The sequence below is a fragment of the Pangasianodon hypophthalmus genome, chromosome 21, assembly GCF_027358585.1.
Source record: "Pangasianodon hypophthalmus isolate fPanHyp1 chromosome 21, fPanHyp1.pri, whole genome shotgun sequence".
NCBI lineage: Eukaryota > Metazoa > Chordata > Actinopteri > Siluriformes > Pangasiidae > Pangasianodon > Pangasianodon hypophthalmus.
This window is the reverse complement of record NC_069730.1, coordinates 5206135-5228426: the sequence shown is the minus strand read 5'-3', so window position 1 is coordinate 5228426 and position 22292 is coordinate 5206135. Positions and strand designations below refer to the sequence as shown.

The following is a 22292-nucleotide window of genomic DNA, read 5'->3' as shown; positions in this document are numbered from 1 at the left end:
TGCACCCTCCTGGGTTTTTGAGTGCAGAGAAACAATATATTTAATATAACTTTAAAAAAAAAAATCAAGAAAGTAAAAATTAAATTGGGCTGTACCCTGAAGACAACAATCCAAAACACAAAAAAGTTTGAAAGTTTTGCTATGAGCCTCTCAGACTCCAGACCCGATTTAAAGACTGCAGTGTATGCCAGTGTATCTCCAAGAATAACAACAGAAAATGTGCAGGATAGTGGGCTATAGGGCAATTATTACAACCGAAAAGGAACCAGAGGTTTTTCAGAGGACACAAAAGAGGTTGAAAATTGTGATAAAGGCACATGTGCTCATACCACTTATTAAAGGATATTTTTTTATAACACATTCAGTAAAAGAGATGCAAACATATTGCTATTTTTCCACTATTAATAAATACAACTTAATTTGTAATGTGAAATCAAAGAAAATTTGTTGTTGCTATAAATTCAATTACTTTGTCGGGTACATTTTGTCTTAAGTTTAGTAAACTATTCACTCACATCTATATGCTGCACATTCGTGTAATCATCCAAATCAGCCAATCATGTAGCAGTGGGGCAATGCATAAAATCATGCAGATATAGGTCAAGAGCTGCAATTAATGCTTACATCAAACATCAGAATGGGAAAAAAGTGTGATCTCAGTGACTTTGACCTTGGGTGGCATGGTTGTTGGTGCCAGGCGGGCTTGTTTGTGAAACTGAAGAAACTGCTGATCTCTTGAGATTTTCATTCACAACAGTCTCTAGAGTTTATACAGGGTGGCGCAAAAAACATCCAGTGAGCTGCAGTTCTGTGGGCAGAAATGCCTTGTTGATGAGAGAGGTCAGAGGAGAATGGCTAGACTGGGTTAAGCTGACAGGAAGGCTACGGCAACACAAATAACCACTCTTTATAGCCGTGGTGAGCAGAAAAGCATCTCAAAACACATCGAAAATTGAGGTAAATGAGCTACAAGAGCAGAAGACCACCTCACGTTCCACTCCTGTCAGCCAAGAACTGGAAAACAAGGCTAAAGTGATTGGAAAAACATTACATGCCCAATCTGGCACATTTTCAATTGTTACTTTGGAAGATGTCAAATCAGGAGACTGAGAAGTACATGGCAAAACTTTGTTTTTAAACTTTTTTTGGCTTATATATTGGATTTTTGTCTTCTAGACTTCAGGAACATTCCAGATCAGCAGTTTCTGAAATACTCAAACCAGCCTGTCTGACACCAACAACCACGCCATGGTCAAAATCACTGAGAAAGGGAGGGGATTGCGAAATCCAACCTTCATTTTGAGAGCACTGCAGCCAGACAGACACATAGGGATGAGAACCAGTGGAGTAAGAAATTTGATCAAGTTAAAAAAAACAGAATGGGTAGACAGTAATAGACAGAAATGCATTTTAATGCAAATCATTAAGAGGTAACCATCTGCTCACTAACCCCATAACTAACCCCAAAGCCGTGACAACCCTAGTTATGCGAGTTATGGAATTCAAAAATAGCAAAAATGAGAGGAATGAGGAGTGATGGAGTGTCCTCCACTATGAATTTTTCAACCTTTTTTTCCTTGCTCGATATCACCATCAATAAAGCATCAGTGCTTTAGGGGAAAGTGGCACAGATGAATAAAACACTTCATGTCTGTGTGCATATCTAGGGCAACCTCCAAATCCTCATCCCCATAATTTGTAACTTTTCAATGATTTGAATGAAAAGTGGAATGTGTACAGTATTTACAGTATTTAAAGAGGGAGTGGAGGTTGTCAATAAATGTAAAAGAGCAATCATTAGATACTATACATAAGGGCTTTTCAATTTCAATTGGAAAATAAATTGAGGTATGCAGACAGAAAGGCTTTTATAGTTAACAGTTGATAATATGACCAATTTTATGTTACTGCATTAATAAAACAGCAACGTTCAACCATTTTCTCTTTTGTGTTTAAACCCAGCAGCCAGTTGCATCAGATGAACGCAAGTTTGGTCTAAAGTCAGGGAATAAATTCAGTCCTAAACTGTATGTTGAGAGAAGTTGGTTTAAAACTAACATTACAGAATTTCGGTTTCACCACACACACTTAAGGTATGGCGTAACAGGTAGTGCGTATAGATAAAAACACAGAGTATTTCACCATCACCGGCCAAACAGAAACCCGGTCTGATAAACAGGAAATACTACATCCATGATTAAGGTGATTATACGTCCTGCAATCCAAATACAGTGACATCAGTGGGTATAATGGACGAAGAAATAACATCACTCTCTCTCTCTCTCTCTCTCTCTCTCTCTCTCTCTCTTTTCATCTCTTGCCACAGAGGGATCTTTGGATAATTATGAGATGCCACAGAAAGATAAACCTTTAATTAACTTGTACAGGAAATATATGTTGACAAAGATGAGACTCTCTTTTTCTAACCCTACATTCACACCAACAAACGCTAAAGCAACAATGGACAGTAGAAGATTTGGGGGAAAAAAAACAAAAAAAACAGGCGATGTGTTTCCAATCTTCAGCTGTCCAGATTGGGTGAGCCTGTCCCTACTGTAGCCTCAGCTTCCTGTTCTTGGCTGACAAGACCTGAACCTGATGCGTTCTTCTGCTGTTGTAGCTCATCCACCCCAAGGTTTGACAGGTTGTGCATTCAGAGATGCTTTTCTGCTCAGCACGGTTGTAAAGAGTGGTTATTTGAGTTACTGTAGCCTTCCTGTCAGCTAGAACTAGTCTGGCTGTTCACCTCTGACTTCTCTATAATAAGCTTCCTTTTTGCTATGAATTTTTCATGTGGTAACGCCCCCATTTTCCCCCACAAACACTTAAATTAGTCAGTTTTCTTTGGGCATGACCATTCTAATTCTCGATACAAATCCTGGCAAAGACACTTGTGGTGATCTGTAGTCATTACTTACATAAAAAATCTGAAATAACAATTTTGAAAGAATCCCAATTTCAAAGATAAGCATTTATTTGCCTTTTATCCTTAGATAGCCAACAGGTCAATTTTTCACATGCATTCTGATTGTGCTTGTCTAGCTTCCTCTGGTTATCCATATCCTTGAAAACGTACATCTATTCTAAAGAACCTACGAGAAACAGAAGTACCACTGACCAAAACCAATCCTTGTAACTGTAGAAGGTGTGGAAGAAGAATTCTAGGACCCAAGCATGCAAACAAATTACCGTCATCTCGAATGCACTCCATACAACATGATCATTAAGCCAAATGCATTTTGTAAAATCTTCACCCAATGATCCATGCAAGCTAATTTTACATGTAACGTCTTGTTTCTTCTTTTGGCAGCTACATCAGAATACGTATATAAGTTTTTCTCAATTTGGGGGCATTTACATGTTCCCCACCCAAAATGTGTCCCTTTCCATCCCTACCCAAATTCCTGTGATCCTTGGCATAACATCTCACCTGCTTCATCATAGGTGGCAGAGAGCTTCTCCAGCATCTCCTTGTCCACATTGAGGATCTGCTGCTCCAGGATGGATTGGTAAGACAAAAGACTGTTCTCCTTCTCTTTCTCATAATTCTGTAGGTGCTGCTTCAGGACCTCGGGCAGGCGAGTTTTCACGTATTCTGCTGCTGCCTGGAAAGAGAAAAAAAAATATATATATATATAGTTGCTTGCTAAGATTGGCAATATTCAACAGGAAAGCCGCAATTTTATTTGCTATTTTTTTTTTACCTCTACTATTTTAGCTATCCAGTGCCATCAGCCTGGCCCCGACACATTTTAATACAACTTTCATATCTGAGTTGCCAAATGCAAACTAGAGAGAGAATGTGTGCCAGAGATTTAGGAACAAATCAACAGCTCTAGCTGTTGTGAAAGTGACAGTAAGAGTGAAAGTGTAACTTAAAGAGCCAAAACATGATTAGATACACCCTCATGAAAATTCACTGTAGTTTATTATGATACACTATTCAATAAAACCTAGGTTTAAATCCCATTTGATAAAACATATTAACACCATATTTTGTAGCACTGTAAGATAACTAGGGTTTATTAAACTCCAAGACGCATCATAATTTTACTGGGGAATAAACTATAAAACACTTGTTATAGGAGAATCAATGACATATTACATATATTAATATTTTAATACTACTGGCTTTCATTGGCGCTTTAATGTAACTATAATACAGACAATTTTACTATGGTATCTTACAATTAACTATACTAGGGTTTTTACTATGGTTAATGAGTTGCCATTCTAAACTGCAATTCTACTCTTAAGACCTTACCCCATATTGCCATTTGGTTTGATAGTGAATACAGAAAACCCTAACGAGCCCCCAGGAACAGATATAAAGCAAGAGGTTCAAAATAAAGGAGTAAGCATTACATATTCACATAAAATTGGGAAAAAGAGTTAATAAGCACCCTAGCACATAGACAAACATTTTCAAAGTAGCTCCAGTAACTCCTGTTTGACCTCTATTCAATGCTGACTTGAATAAATCAGCAGACAAACGGACAGTGATAGCAGGAAGAAAAGTGCACCAGCAGCCAAATGCCACTGCTGTCCTGGCCCTCATCAACCTGAGCTGGAGAAATTGAAGTCGCCAACCATTTGGCCAAAGAGATAACAAACTGTGCAGCCTGTTAAAAATATAACATTTATACTTTCCTTCCCTCAGAGAAATGTACCAAAATACACGGATAATTTTCAAATGAGAAAAATTAACCCATAGCTATAACTGCTAGCAAGCTAAGTAACATTAGGGTTTGTGTGATTAAAACCAGTAGCCAAGTTTTAACCCATCGCCCATTCCGTCCGGTGATGAGGGAGACCTAGCTAGAGGGTGGGAATTGGCAGGAACTAAAATCTGTGCAAATAGTTTCTATTTTCACTCAGGTGTACCTCCAAGAAAAGTTTATGCACATACATAAATATTGTTCTATTGGAGGAAGAGCTAAAATGGAGGTCTCAGTTGTATATAACATATTTTTTATACCAATAATAAACTTAGTGCATCATAACTGATCTTGGTAGTAGATCATGGTCCATGGTAGTGAGAGTCACTGTTTTTACCATTTCAGCAGGGACTTTCCTCTTTCCTGTCTCTCCTGTATATATCACAGCATGAACTTTTAAGGACATGTGTAAGCTCCAGAAGGATTTAACCTACATCCTGGCACAAAACACCACCACAGGTGCCCTAATGCTTTCCTGTTTTGCTACGCCATTATCACAGCCAGGCAGTCTACTGAAGATCAAACGATCAGATGCCTAATGCCGGACTCTATTGTCCACCTTGAACTGTGAGCAGAGCAGAGAGTCTGCTCCAAATACATGAACAAACAGAGATGTCCGAGTCCATCACAATCCACCAGAACAGCTTTAATGCACCTTGGCATAGATTCTACAAGTTTCTGGAGCTGTACTGGAGGGATGAGCACCATTCTTCCAAAAGATTTTCTCTCAGTTGGTGTTTTGATGATGATTTGGTGGTGCAGAGTGCCCCAAAAAAACTCTGGATGGTTGAGGTGGTGTCATCCTGGAACAGACTGCACCCATCTGGATAGAAATGGTTCATCATAGGACGAATGTGATTAGTGAGAAGAACTTGTATTTATGTGCAGTGACATGTCCCTCTGAGGGGACAAGTGGCACCAAACCATGGCGGCAAAAATAAATACTTTGCCCAGCAAAACAGTGCCAACATTTTTTCATTTAATCCACTTTAATTCATTTAAAATACATCTATCTATGAGCTTTTTTCGTTTTCATAATATTAATCTATAGAAGCTGAGAATACACTACTAGCTGGTATACATTTTAAGGGGGATAAAGTATGAGCTCTGCTGATCCTCTACACCCGGATTTACATTTGCATACAAGCCTGATGCTAGTTCAGGGCTAGTCTCACGAGCCAGACGTCTAGCTTTCGTCTGAGAATCTGGTATCTTTTGTCACTACATGTGGCCAAGAACTGCTTGTATTCACAGGAAAAATCCACTTGACTGACATTGGAAACCTAAGATGGAAAAGGGAATAGCCACTCAGACTGCAACCTACAAGAGTCTAAGGCTTGAGGCCAGCTAAGTGGACAGCTAAAATATCAGACATTTCATGAGCTGTGAGCCTACTCTCAGCTTCAGACACTCCTTCCACAAGGCTCCTCAAGGCTAACCAGAATATCTGGTCTTTTATTAATGACTTTCAGACAATAGCTTCTTTGGAAAGTTTTTACAGAAGACATGGCAATTATCTTGTACCATCACCCGGTGAATTAAGGGTGTGTGATGGGTGTGATTACATGACAATACTAGCTTGCAGCCTTGTACTGACAATTACTCAGATGGGGAAAATGCTAAAATTGGCTAGAACCTGGAAAACCCTGCTCTGAATTGATATTAATTTTAGAACCAAATACCACTAGACAGCACCAAGATCTCAGCAGCTCAAAAGTGGAAAATGAAGGTTTATAGACAGAACCTTTAAGTTTATGGTTGCCTGTTAGCAGGGGGTGTAAAGTCCACAGAGAATGTGCCACTCAGGAAATGGCACGGACTGAGCGGAAAAAAAGAAAGAATCAGTACAAGGCAGCATGGGTGGGCGAGGAAGAGAGGTGAGAGAAAGGAGACTGAGGGACAAGGTTAAAGATAAGGCTGCATGGAGCGTGTGTGTGTGTGTGTGTGTGTGTATCTGTAAACGAGTTGTCAGTGGGGTGGTGATTAGAGTGCAGATAGATTCAGAAAAGCACCCAGGACTCTGAGACATCTTTATATCCTGCCAGAGCAGGAAACAGAGGATGTCTCCGGAATGTATAAAGCACTGTTCCAGCCTTGAGATCTAGCTGGTGCTTCAGGAACCTGCAAAGCCTTACACACTGCTATCTCACGCCTTCTGCCTGCTGATCTTATCAGGACAAATCCATTTGCTAGCAGAGATATGGATGGTGGCACCCCTGCTGACGTGCTCTGAGCCTACTCCAGTATTTTCAGCACTGTAAGGTTTGCTCAGTCTGACCTTAACAAGCCACTGACACACAGAAGTACAAGCAGAAACACACAGTTGCTGTCAGGCCTCAAATCCAAATTAACTGAGTACAAGTTTAACTCTATTGGACATGACATCCTGCTGGGATGGCAAAAATTCCCTGTTGTGTTTAGATCATCCCTGCATAGAAGAGTCACTCTGCCTACACTGTTTGGAAAAAAATGGGTCCCTTAAATAGAACTTTCGATAGTCATGAGTTCTTGGAGTCTCAGAAGTGGTCCTACATGTAATCCCCTCTGACAGGAAAGAAAGAACCTCTACAGGCCCATATAGATAGACAAACCAAAGAACGTTTAGGGTTATAGATTTAGTGTAACGGTTTTGTAGTATCCATATGTCACGAGCCACGCTGACTATGATGGTAAGGTTTAATCACAAAACCTCCCTCTGAAAAAGAAAGAAAGAAAAAAAAAAAGATCTCAAAGGATGAATTATGGAAATTTGGAGGTCAGCTTTTAAACACCTTTCACTGACTTGCTGAATACGTTGATGAAATTAAACAGCTGCTTTTAGACTTGCATTATAAAAGTGAGTCTAAAGTGAACAGATTTTCCATCTATTTTTTACAGGAGAATGTGTCAAAATGATTGCCAGTGGTAATCACACAAACACTGGAACAAAGATTAGGTTATAAGAAGCTGCAGAATTCCTTTACTGTAGCTTTGAAAGGCTCTGACTAGCTGTGACTGAACAATGTCCAAGCCTTTGTTTAAAATTTCCAAACTGAAATGGATCCCCTCAGGAAGCAGCAAGGGCACAGAGAGAAAGACAGAGAGAGAGAGAGAGAGAGAGAGAGAGAAACAGTGAAACACAAAAAATATAACTGTGTAGGTGTAGAGAGGGGTGAGAAAAAGGAGACTGAGGTGCAAGGTGAAAGATAAGGCTACATGGAGCATGTACGCAGTTGCAGCTCTGATCTTTCGCACCTGTTCATAACACCTAAAGCTGTTATGGATGCCTTAAAGATTTGCACTTCCCAAAAACAGTTTATTCCCATGACTCATTGAAGTGAATGGTAAGGTTGATTGGGCAGAGGAAGCTTCAAGTTCTGTAGTGGTTACCGCAAGGCTGTGAGATTGACTCGTGGCATTGCCAGATATCCACTATTGAGTCCTTAAGCAGGGCCATAGCCCTCACATGCTCAGCTTTGTGTTTCATTTGTAGGTCCTTTGGGATAAAAGCATCTGCCAAATGAACAGAATATAAAGTAGTAGCTTTAAATTGGGTCTTAATCTTTTCTTAGCTTGGAGCAAGCAATAAAAACTCCATACATTTACTTTCTAGGTCCATCAAAGGTGCTTAATTGTTGTCATTTCTGAATGGGATCCATATTTAAGAGAGGAAATCTATATTATCGCTTGGCAGCTATACAATAGGACACTCGCACACATTGAAATGGGCCTTCAAAGTTATGCAAATTCTCTCTTCAAAATCTAATCAAAGCAGTCTGATCAGCTGGAGGCCATTGAATAGGATAGGTTGACTAAAAGGATGTGTCATATACATCCTGACAAAGACACTAAGAGTGTGTGCGCACGTGCGTGTGTGTGTGTACACGTGTGTGTGTATAATGGCTAATTTCATTAAAGCAGGCAGCCGCTGTGCTCATCTCATCAGCAGGAAAGATGGTGTGTCACTTGTCACAGATCCTGCCTCCTCCTGCCTGCAAGTAATTGCGTACTGCCAAACACTGTGAACATACAAGCGCCAGGCTCTCTAAAAGCAAAAGAGAAAGGGCTTTGTTCCAAAAATAGCCACTGAGTAGCCACTGCAGCGTTTTGATACTTGATCCCTCCATCAGAGTTTCGCTCCAGTGACCTTGATTGGGCGCTCGGTGTCGTTTGCTAGAGCTGGGAGAGCTAGGAAAAGTGAAACGAGGACAAAATATTAACCCTCAGGCTCTATTCACTATTTTGCAATGAATGACCTGTTGACCTACGTATACTCAGTACAAACTTAGTACAAAATACAGAAGGAATAAAACACGATGGGTGTACCGTTAGACGAAAAAAATGATTGGTGGTGTGATGCTGCTACCACTCCTAAATTGATTATTTTCCTGTAACAGCACATCCTGTAGCACTTTATTACTCTTACACAACAGCAATTTGCCTACATTTAATATTATATTATAGTGATATTATTTAAAGAATGATATCATAGCTATAACCAGTGTTTCCCCTCACCAGCCATGTCATTTCCCATGTCATAAGACTTAAAGTTAAGGCTTTACCTCTAACTGGCACTGGAGACTCCTTCCATAAATGCTAAATAAAAATCTCCTTCCGAAAAGCTTCCCCATTTGTAGAACGTCCAAAATACGAAGCGTAATGTGTAATGTTATAACAGGAACATTATTCTACAACATCAAACAAAACTATACGCAAAAAAAAAAAAAAAAGATGTGCCATGCTTTACTTAATAAAAAAATTGTGCTTGCTGGCGAATCACTGTGGTATAAGAGCAATAAAACTTAATAGTACAGGCTGTTCTAGGAATCAACTTCTAAGTGGTAACAGTGACTCCGCTTAGTGTCGGGCTGCTTCATACCACCCGGTTGTTGATTATATTCCTACAACAGCACACCCTGAAGTGTATTTCTTACTTATTCTTAGTGTTTGATCACTGCAATGACGTTTTCTGAAATACAGTTCTTAAACCAAATTAATTCATGCATACTTTTTTTCCTTACAATCTTTTCAGACATGTTCTTCGCCAGCAAGCCATGTTTAATCTCACACTTCAACATTCAATGTCAACAACATCAGCTGAACAACTTCACAAATTGTTAAGAATAAAAATTTCTTTCAGCAAACGAGACAGTTCCAGCTGGAACTGCCATGAGCTTTTTGAGATGTACTGGTATGTTCGTGATTCAGCACATTTCATGTTCACACTGCAAACAACCTTTGCAACAGAATTATACTGGTGTTGACAGGCTCTTCAGCGAAGGAGAAAACCAGCTGGGACTAAAGTGAGAACAAGGCGTGTGTTCAGAAAAATATCGGTTAGAATCTGAGAATGCTTATCTAGATTCATCTTATCTGGAGTTAGTTCTTTTCAGCTGTTTAATCCCATTTATTAGGACATGAAAAGCCTCAAGAGATCCTAGATCAGCACTTTCCTGAGAAGGCTACGACCTTAAAAACAATGTTTTTCAATGCTGAAAAAGGTTGCAGCAACATTCTATAACATAATGTCCTCACCAAGCTTGAAACATTTCTTCAAAAGGCCAAAATCCCAGTTGAGAAAATGTGTAAAAGCAGGGTTGCGTTCTTGGACAGCCACATGAAAAACAAATGAAGCCCTATTTCGGATCGAGTTTTCCCCACAGACTGTTAAACACGACACAAAAAACACGGGATAGGACAGAGCTTAGGAAGAAAAAGAGGGAAGCCCTGCTGTTAGTATTTGCAGAAGAGCAGCTGGATACACTTGACCAAGGAAAAGGCTAAACTAAGGAGCGGGAAAAAAAACATGAAGGCAGATTAAATATGTGTATTCCGCCACTGCAGAACAAACACAGTACGTGCAGTCATGCATCGTCAGATCCTCCTACAACCGAGTTATGATAAACACAACTCGTAGTGCTAGAAGTCATCTCCCTGTAAGATATTCCTGCTATGTCTGAGTTAACAGAGTAAAGAATTCAAAACATTTAAACCTGCTGGAAGTGCTGATCTGTTACACATGTCACGTGTAACACATCACATTTTCTGAATAAACTTGCCTAGACATCATCCAGTTGCCTTGCTGCTGCTAATCAATGTTTCATGTCTGGAAATTACGCATAAAATGTTCACATCACAATCCCTGTGTGAGATATTATTCATAATGTAAGATATTATTATGTAATAATAATATTATAATATTATGTAAGATATATTCATAACCTATATACCTGTTTAAGCATAAATGTTTAAAGTGTTTAAAGTGATTTTAATCCACTGTGCATGTGAGTTGCTAGCAAACCATGCTAGCTTGTCAGAGCAGATTTAAACACAACTAGACTTATTTTGTATTATTTAATTTAATTAAGTCCTGATTAGCACTAAAATGGACTAGTTTTGACAGGTGAACACTTTTCTTGGTCACCGCATAATTTCATGTGTTATTTCATAGTGTTAATGTTATCTTCGTTCTTCTAAAACAATGAACAATAAGTCAGTCAGAAAGAGAGTTAGAGATGGTGCAAGATGCAGTTAACATTAGCCTCTTTGGTTCACCAAAAAAATGTCATACCAATGCCACAATGTGTTTTCTGATCTAGCCAGCTAGCCAAGCTAGCTGAAGTTATACACAGATTTTATATGTGTATGGAATTTCACAACTAAAAGAGTATGCTGGGATAGACAGGGTAGTTTTAAAACATTTTGTTTACCCTTATTTCTTCTTTGCCTCTATTGCCGCCTCGCTTGTTACTTTTTCTAGTGTCAATTACGCCCTGTTCCACATCCGTCCAATTTAACTATGTTGAAATATCCACACGGGAGACTTTGGCACCATATTGTCACAAAAATCAGGTTATATACATACATACAGAATACAGGTTATATACATTTTAGGGGACCACAATGGTGATTAATTTTAAACAAGGAAGGGGTGGTGACTGTATATTAGTGACTGCAACAATATCTTCTGTGTACTGCCATATTCCTACTGGAAACAAAACACAAAATCTTTCCAGGCTCTTGAGCACCACTCTAACAGGGGGCTGCATGTTGGCACACATACACCGGCAGCACACGCCACAGTTTGGGATTGATGGTCCCAAGGGCCTTCCTTCCCCAGAGCTCCTGCACAGTACATCTCTTTAGCTCCGCTGTCAATTAATGCTGCTACTGGCACTATCTGAGCCTGGCAGAACAACCCAGTGTGTGTGAGTGCAAGCCTAAGGGAGGGTGCAGGCAGTGTTTCTGCCTTCAAGTATATCTGTCAGGTGCTGATAACACACACACCCACACACACCTTAACTTCTACACCAGCAAACACAATGACAGCCTGCATATTATTCACGACCTTGGCTTATTAAACTGTAACCGTTTGGAGAGAGCTTGCAGATTCGGGGTGCGGAGGAGGAAGGCTGGTGTGACAAGCTGCACTGTGAAAGAGAGAAAAAAGAGGGGGATATCGAAGAGAAGGAGCAGTGATACAAGAGCATCAAGCTCATTGTGTGAAGTACCTCAAAGTGAGGAGAATGGTGGCAGTGAGAGTGTGAGGGAGGTGAAGAGAGATAGAGGACATGAGAGATAGTTAACACAATAACAAATAATACCATAAAAAAAAGACTAGTAAAAACTCTAACATGTCATAGTAAAATATTTGTTTGGACAACATCAGAACTGCCAACATTGCTAACAAAAAAATCCTAGCAGGCAGAGACAAAAAAGAATTTATCACAAAAACCTTAGCGAAGGGGTTCCCAAACCAGGAGTCACAACCCCACGTGGGCTCATTTTATTTTCAAATGGGGTCGTGATTTATTTGTTGATGTTACAAATGAATACTACAAATATCGCTCTAAATATGAGGATGGATTTTGCGTGCTACTATTTTGAAATGTTACGAGGAGTCACGTTCAAAACAAGTCCCATTTCAATGAAATGTACAAATGCTATTGTAGTCTTTTTCGCTATCCAGGCATGCTGCAGTAACGTAGGAGTTAAGCAATAAAAATGGAGAATTTTTTGTGTACATCTACCTCTACCAGTTGCTTAAAAACACTGATTGTGAAAATAAACACAAACATATGCCAAAACTTTTACTGATTATGAATTTAACAGTCCTAGATTATAATCTAGAACTGGTTGGGGAGGGGGGGGTGTTGTTGCAGAAAATTCATAATGATTATTTAGAATCATTTGCCCAAAAAGTTTGGGAACCCCTGCTTTAAAATATGCCAGTGGATGGAAGGGCTATTTTTATTTCCAGATAAGGGCCAACAAAGAAAAAGTCCAGTGCGTCTAGACTATTAGTGGCTCCTCCATGTTTTTTTTTTTTTTTAACCACAGTCCCGCCCACTTGATTTCTATTGGCTCATAAGACCGAGGTTTATCCAGTCACTGATCTGTCTTCACTTAGAGATAAAGTTGCCACAAAGCGGAAGTAACTGCTACCAGAAACCAATGCTTGTCTTTCATGTCCTGTGTCCTTTCCCCTTCGGTGAATTCTTTGGGCAAATTTTATTCTTCTTTGGTAAATAATAGTTTAACAGAAAGCAGAAAGTATTGTTTTCGGGTGTTTCCCATATCACTTTAGCAAGAAAACCTGTAAACATCTGGTACATTCACAGTTTATTCATTTGGATGACAATCTGAGGATAATCTCATATAGTCCACCCAAATCTGCAAGGATGTGAAACCAGCATTGCTGAATCTTTTCAGAGGAAAGTAGCAAATTCATGCTCAAAAAGTCACTAGAAGTTGCATTGTGACAGCATATACTTATTAGCATATTCATTGAATTGTCATGATCATTTGCATATCAAAACATGTTACTTGAAAAAGGAAGATTTTCGAAGACACTGACAAAAAGAAAGTCCTTAATGTCCTCCTGCCGTTAACATGAATGCTAGTTAACCACATTTTGTGTATTTGGTATTTCTGTGCTAAAAAACTCAACCCTGTTACTCATTTAAGTGCAAAACGCAGCCATTATGAGCCAAGAATCTTGTTATTTTATATTGTGGCCTTCAATGTCGTCGAGTTAATGTTGAAAAAATGATTTACAAAAGTTTAAATTTTAAGAGTTACAATGACAAAATGGGGACAAAACCCCTATCATGGAATCCCCTGGAGCCAGCTAGCTTTGTATCTTTGATGAGATGAGTGAGTGGTCTGTTATGATAAACTCAGTAATAAACGTGTTTCTAGGGGAAACCCTGATGAGTATTCTGTACTTCAGTGGAAAATGCTTTTGCAGGCTCCTGGCAATTTAAGAGTCACTGAAGTGGTCCAGCTGAATGAGGTTGACTATTAACTCGATTAAATGAGCCGTGTCTTACTTCAAAGGAGATAAAGAGATGGGAAAGCCATGTGATGTGCTGGAGAATGGAAAAATGGATGAGGGAATGGAGTGAGAGAAAGGTATTCTTTAAATCAAATCTACTGGGAATGGGTGAATGATTGCAATACCTGGGAGGCACAGTGATCATTCTTGCTGAAAAATGGACTGATGCTTTCTGACACTGTATAACAGCAAAGCACAGCTGCAGGAGGAAAGTGTCCAGTTGTTTATTTAAGCATGGGTTAAAGCTAGTTTGCAACCTGTGACTTTGGACTGGGCTTGAGATGACATGGGATGAATTCTGAAAAAAGTTCATTAATGTTATGCTATAGATGTATACATATTGACATTGCAGAATATACATTTACAGGTACAGCAGGTCCAGCACAGCCCATTTTTAAAAGGACAAATACTGTACGTTTCAGTCCTTTTAAGCTCTGTCTGATGTTTATTATTTTATATTACCCATGTACTCTTCTACAGTTACTTCAGGCTAAACCAAACTACATCTGATATTTCTTAAAGTATTACTCAATCAAAAGCAACTCTTTTATCTGCCACATTGCATTAAATACACTAAAATTAATCTAAAATTTGAGAAGGTCCAGCTACACAATTTTCCTTGCTTACAGGACATCACCTTTTCATGCTTCACCATTAGTGATTAGTTCATGGCTATAAATAAAACTCATCGATTTGAAGTGATTGTTTTGTTTCACATTCTTGAGACTTTTGACTATTGCCACGTAGAGCTGTAGTCAAGAATATCAAAAGACCAGGACTGGCAGAGATCAAGTCAGGACCGAGTCTCAATGAGGTCAAGACCAAGTCAAAATCAAGTCCAAATGAAACCAAGAACAGTTCAAGATCGAGACCGAAAACCATTAATTCCTTTTCAAGGCCAATCTTTTACTTCAGCTAGTTGACTTTATTGATGCATTGCACCATCAATTAGTCTGGTTTCTAGAAGGAAATACTTCTTGTAAAACTTTGTGCATGTAAAAATAAAAGACAACAACATTACTTTTTACAAACTCACAGTCAAGACCAAGACCATATTTGGTGAGACCAATGCCCAAGACTGAGACAAGTCCAAGTACAAATGCCAATACGTTTGAGACAAGACTGGACTCGAGCCCTACTACAGCCCTACTGCCTCAGACTTTGAACTGATGAGACACTCAGTTTAAACTTGAAGCAGAGAGTATACACCTACATCTCTGTCCGAACATTAAAACATTCGCTTTTGACATTTTTTTAGTTTTTTTGAAAAAACTATGTTGTCAATTCACTAATCAGACCTGAGGGTAAATGAAATAAAACTCTTATTTGTAGATACTAAGTAGTTATTTTGACTTAATATCTTGCTATTTTGAATTAATGAATTATTCCAAAACGTCATTATTTCAAATTAACTACTCATATATTTGAGTTAATATCTCCTTATTTTTTAATCTTGTTATTTCAGCTTGATATTTGACACCCCACAATCTACCAAAAAGACTAATTTATTGAATATTAGCTTATAGTACTAATAATAATTGTTATTCTGTTTACTGTTTTCCAGATATTAAGTAACCCAGAATGTACGTCTAATGATCACTCGTGTAAACAGTCAAAGTTACAGTTTAAGTGACAGAACAGGAAATCAAAAATGATATGTCTCGAAATAAGTTATTAAGTTAAAATAATGAGATATGTTGAATTAATGACAGCATTTGTTAGGATTTATACACTTTGACCATTAAAATATAAAGGTATGGCCCTGGAGCACAAGTTATGGAAAAAATAATAAATTATTTTAACACCTCTTTTACAGTGAGCAGTGTGAAACTGAGGTAAACAATGCACTGGATTTAAAAGCCTTAGGCAAGTAAGGAAAAAAATTCTTCTGTTATGAGGACAGATAAGATTAGGGACTATAGAGACAGAAACAAAAGGCCACTGGATATTAGGAATGTGATATAGGTATAAGGTTTTATTATGTGGGTAGCTTTCAGAGCTATGCAAATCAGGAAAAGAATTGTTGCATATTGCAAGCTCCATATTCACTGAAAAACCCAAACTCTAACATAAAACATGTTGCTGTGATTAGATCGAGATAGCTGGGAATCAATTTCCTGAGTCATGGTGTTGCAGTTAATGCCCTTAAACCAATTATTTTAAATCAGTGTGAACAAAAGAGATCCTATCAAAAAAATACGCACAAAAAGTGGTTGTTGGATGTGCTACATTTAGATTAAACCGGCCCACACACACACACACGCACACACACACACACACACACACACACACACACAAGCTGGACTGAAGCCTGGTTAATTTCAGAGTGTAGACGGGGACAAAGACACGAGGGATGGATTTAATAACACAGTCTAATAATACAGTACGGTAATGAGGGTCAAGTGAGTGGACAGCATGTCATCAAACGGCCACTCAATATGGCACACAATGACCAGAGGGATGAGTCCTGTTTCATTTTACAGAACGTATAACACAATTTGTATTGAAACAGTGCTTAAAATAGTGTCAGTAAAATCACTGGCACGAATAACCTCATAAATTCCAACAGACCGTACATGTACCACTTGCCACTTAACACATTTTGCAAGTAGTTACTGGATAATAAGATACAGAACTGTAAAGCAGCAAAAGAGGTAAAACTATCTTCATATTTGCAATATGAAAACATTAGCATGCTGTGTAGAAACCTAGCTTTATTACGAGAACCCACAGCGGGGGCGAAGAATGAAAAAAAAAAAGAAGAAGGAGAAAAGCACTGGAAACACATGCATCAGCACCTGTGTAGCAATGCTGACTCCATAAATCCTAAACCGAAGCACAAAGCACATCTGAGAAATACCCCAGACAAATCAGAAAAGCCAGAGAGGACAATTAAAATCAGTAGGACAGAGTGAGAAATGAGAGAAAAAGTAGCAGTGCTGATATGGAGATATGCTTGTTCTCCAATGGTTTGACCTTGGACCTCTATTAAAAATGAACTAAAGCATCACATTCACCTGTGCCTGCTTTTAACACCTCCTATTATTATTCTGTAAAAGGTAGAAGATGATGTTTCCCCAATGGTATGTACATTTGCAAATCTATTTTATTGGCAACAACTCTGAAATAATTCCTAGAATAGATTCTTTTGTTATTTTGTTTGATGCTGAAATCCAATACGATTTCTGCGCTGACGCTGGAAAATCAAAATGGCCATTTTTTTGGAGTCTGTTAGAAACTCTGATGTTTTCTTTATACAATGTTGATATTTAAATGTCATATTTTGAATTAGCTGCAGGTGTGGACAAATCAGTAGCTCAGGTTATTAGTTATTTTATGTGTAGTTGTTTGGTGGTGCAACACCAAAAAAAAACCAAACAACAACAAAAAAAAAGCACTATAATTTGTTATGTAGCTATGTTTACACTGTGCTGATGTGACCAGTGCTATAACTAAAGCATTCTATAATCCTGCGACCTGCTGTGCTAAACACGTCAGCCTGGGTGTGATCTGGATAACATCAGAACAATTTTACTAGGCAGATTAATAAGCGTGCATGGAAGGAGGAGAATATTTTCAGAATCAGGAACACGCAAGTACTGTAGGTGGAAACACTGATAAAACCAAGCAGCGTAAAGCTGTTCTATAACTCTTCATTTAGCACAACATGCAGTCACCACATTGTTAAACATATCGAGAGGAAATAAAAATGCTTGCAGAATAAACTTTATGTGCGGTTCAAGGAAGAACACCACAGCTCATAGCAGAACTTTTTGTCCAAGGGGCAAACAAAATGTGGTACATTAGAAATTTTGTTAGAAGACAATAAAGAAACGGGTATAAAGAGTCATTTTCTTAGTCTGTATTAATCCCTTTAATGTGGACACCTGATCATCACACCCAGATGTGGGCCTTTCCCAAACTTTTGCCACAAACATAGCAGCACACAATTGTATAGGATGTCTTTGTGTGCTGTAGCATTAAGAATTTCCTTCACTGGAACTAAGGGGCCCAAACCTGTATCAGCATGACAATACCCCAGTGCACAAAGCAAGGTCCATAAAGACATGGTTTGCTGAGGTTGGTCTGGAAGAACTTGAGTGGCCTGCATAGAACCCTGAACTCACCCCCACTGAACACCTTTGGGATGAACAGGAGCGTTGGAGTATGCCAGGCCTCCGTTGCCCAACATCTGTGCCCAACCTCACTAGTCCTCTTGTGGATGAATGAGCAAATCCCCATGGCCATGCTCCAAAATCTCTGGGAATCACTTCTTCCCAGAAGAGTGGAGGTTATTATAACTGCAAAGCGAAGACTAAATCTGGAACAGGATTTTCAAAAAGCATATATGGGTGTGATTGTTCAGGTGTCCACATACTTTTGGCCATACAGTGTATTATGTAAGCTACCAGTTTCGAGTCAGTAATGCAAGAAACCAAAACATGGCACTGGGCATACCACTGGAGCTTTTACTGGCCCAGTGGGCTCTCTAATGTATTTATGACTGTATGATTAATATTGCTCTTATCTGTTCTTCTCTTCTTATATCTGTATAATATTAAAATTCTGAAATGACTAGCATATCATCATGGCTTTTTATGCCTATTTATATATTTATATAAGGTGACCTTATGAGTGAGCTGTACGAGTGAGTAGATGCAAATAGTTTTCAACCACAGGTACACAGTCAGTAGTACACAGGTGTCGTCCCTTCAAGGTTCAGTCCTCAGCTGCCTACATACCAAAAAGCCCTTTCCCAAAACATCCTAGCTAGGCCGCTAACCCAAGGTCAGCACAAAGATAAAACTGTCTCCTAGGCCTTGACAAACACATTCCTGTTCAAAATATATGCTCAGTGAGGAGGTTTTCATTAGCACATGAATCTTGAGAAACGTTCAACACGCTCCAGTAAGTCTGAAAATTAGATTCCATACATTCCTGATAATATGAAAAAGGTAAGAAGCGCTATAACGAAAAACCATAACTATTCTTCAAACAACAACAACAAACAGAACTCTAAGTTGAAATGGTTGTCCTTTTGAAACATATTCATACCTCCCGTCTCAAGCAGAAGCTGCCATAACCACCATTTTACAAGATTTCTGGTAAACATCAAGCATCGTTTGCTAGACAGAAGCCAAAGAAAAGCATCAGCCTCACCCCATGTACAAATGCAATGATACTGCATGTAGCTCCTTTTGTTAAGGAGTTGTTTGTTCTCGCTCAAAATATCATCAGGGTGAAACAGGAGAGCAATTTGATGTAATGAGGTCAGAGTAATTGCACAAGCATAGAAGCTCCACTTACAATATATCACTAGCTTTTTGTTCAGAGAGTTCCATTACCCAGCTTGGACAACATGTACATGGAGTCTCTGTGTATGAATGTGAACAGAGTGCTATTTTGGCTCGATTCAGAAGTTAGGCAGATGGCAGCCAGGACAGTAGCGGAAAAAATAGCAGCCAAGCTAAAATAGTCATGGACCATTGCTTTAACCAGCGCTCTCACACTCACGCCTGGAGTTTATGCAGATAACAATAAAGCTTAACTCAGTGACCTGGAAATATTGTTTGCAGAGGGTTTGTCACAGCCTTAAGAAGGAACAATGGCATGCATGGCATGCACGACTCTAAGATCCTGACAGCCCAGGAAAAGAGAATTTGAAAAAATATTGGATTATTTGTCAAATTTATTGTAGCTTCAAAAGAAAGTGCAGGGTTTGGTGCTGAGGCTGGCAGAAAGAAAGGTAAAAGTGCTTTGACCTGCTTATTTTATTATCCGTGTCACAAATAGAAATCTCCCTTCCATGAACAAATCTCAAGTGTATTCCTTCAAGATCCTTGGCACCTACTGAAGACATGAGCACAAAAGTAGTGATTACTCATGGTCCTTATTAGTGAAGGCGAGTGATTTGGCTAGAAAGTCCACCTCCATCCTAGCTAAATTAAGTACATGTTTTTTTGGTATTCACTGATACTGATATTGATATGAGTAACCTACTTAGTATTGAGCAATTAGGGGAGTCATCAATCACATTGTTTTATGTTTAAGATGTTGAAGTAGTATCTTTAACAGGTCACAATGTCAGTGTGCAGAGCAGTACTAGCGAGTACGGTCATTAAAAATGACAGCAAAGTGCCCTCAACTGCTCTCACAAGCTAACTATAGCCCTGGCGAGCGATGGGAACGGAAGCACCCGTGTCTCATTGCTCAGTGCTCGCCTAACTGAAGTGCTCTCAGTTTCTCTGCACGCATCACTGCTTACACTCGTGAATACCTTTGTGTTTGTGCAGTTCATGGCACTTTGAGCTCATTCTTAATGACCACACATCCTGTTTGATAAGGTCGGCTGCCTTCACGCTCTATATCATAGATACTGTCTAAATGCCATAAGATGTTTTATCAGGTTACTTGTATTGTAGGAAGATGCTATAGTATGTACATCCTAACTGTTGTCATTTCATGTCGTCTGTTCATTAGCCTGACAGCTTACACTGTAGGCTTACATCAAATACTGATGTCAAAGATACCTGTATTGGTATCGATGGTTCCAATCTCTAATTTTTTCATCCAATACCTTACTGTGTTCTCCCAACTGTCCAATGATTCCTACTCAGAACTTCCTCCATTACAGTCAGAGTGTATGGTCTGCACTTTCAAAGAATGTTTTAGGCATTATTTAGTTTTTCTACCAACTTAGCTATAGCTATTTTCCATAACACCATCCTGAGAGGGCAAAGGGTGTATCCCGTATGTATAAAGCTTGCCAATATGTCTTGTGAAACTGCTGCTGCGAAAAAACCTTAATGTGATCCAAGGAGAATGCCGAGTGCCCAAGTATGCCAGGTCAGCGTTCTAATTTTTAAGTGATTAGTTCAATGCAACAATCTTTCTATTCATCAAGTTCCTGCTGAAAATATGACCACCTGCGTTCTTGGCAAAACCTGATCATTAATTGAACAGCTGGGACTCTAAACTGTATCCAAGCCTTGGGTACACTTCTAAATTTCTAAGCTGTTCAGGGGTAGAACCTAGGAACCACTCTGTCTTGGCTCAAAATTAATTTGAAGCAGCGAGTCAGATGTTAGATGCTTGAATAGATACTCAAGATAAACTAGTCCATTTCCAAAGCTCTAACATCAAATTCTGATCATTCTGATGCGATTTCTTCAGATGAGGTGCACATTTTCAGCATTTCTCTGCCTAATCTCAAAACACCTGCATCTGTTGTTCAAGTCACACCATAATGTTCACCATAATGACCAAAAGCCCCTCCAAGATAACACGCCATGAGTCATGACAGTGGACATTAGCGTAGTCAAGACCAGAGCAGATGGGAGAGAGACAGAAAAATGTCAGGCTTAGATTTTACACTGCAGGAAAACAAGAATAGAGAGACTCATTGGCATTCTGGGGGTCCAATACCCCACTCTGCCTTCCAATCACTGCTAGGATGGAGAACGAATATTTATATTCCTCATGCATACACACATAAATCACTGCATATTCATACACTGGGTCATAGTCTCCCATTCAAATGACTTCACTTTGAGACAGGCTGGTAGAATTGTTTTGATTTTTAAAAAAAATAAGAACTGGTTTTCTGCATCTTAGAGCTGGTACTTAGATATATTTAATATAATACTGAGCAGTTCTTTTTAAACAACTTGACTAAAAGAACGTCTTCTGAGAGTCCCTTGGCTTTCCTGCCTCCCAGATTACGTGCACACAAAGTACATGTCGTTTTCAGGTTTATATCTAAAGGTACAATCTAATGCTAAAGGAACTATGAGTGTTCACTGTCTTTGTGTCTTGTTTTGAACTTTCTGATATCATTGGATACCGCCTGTAAGCCCCGCCCCTTTCCATGTCTCACAAGCTCTTGACTGGTCTTGTGCTCTATCATGGTAAATGGAGAACAATTTGAGTTTCTTAACATGAAATAAAATCCATCAATGCATGTTTTACTTGGCTAACAATAGACAAGTATACTGTTTAGTTAACAGTTGACTATAGTTATTATATTTGGGCCACAAATGCTCAAAAACGGAAACTTCAACGTCAAATCTAACACTGCGCACATTGTAATGGTTATAATAATTAAAAAGTCATTAATTAAAAAATGTTGTTTGGTTGTTTTTTTTTTTTTTTTTTTTTTTTAAACTGTCCTGTGCTGCTTTGAGCAGATTAACAGTGAAAATGTTAGACAACGATTTGTTAAAGGTTTATATAAATAAAAAAAATACTGTTATGTTTTT

At 38.8% G+C, this 22292-nt stretch overlaps 1 protein-coding gene across 1 annotated transcript in view; it reads right to left on the bottom strand.

Moving 5' to 3' along the window:
- ppm1lb (protein phosphatase, Mg2+/Mn2+ dependent, 1Lb) overlaps nt 1-22292 on the bottom strand; it is a 72830-nt gene that overhangs the window by 12816 nt on the left and 37722 nt on the right. Inside the window, exon 2 of the mRNA XM_026941223.3 lies at nt 3431-3605. Within this exon, the coding sequence (XP_026797024.1) occupies nt 3431-3605 (175 nt within the window). The remainder of the gene's footprint in view (nt 1-3430; nt 3606-22292) is intronic.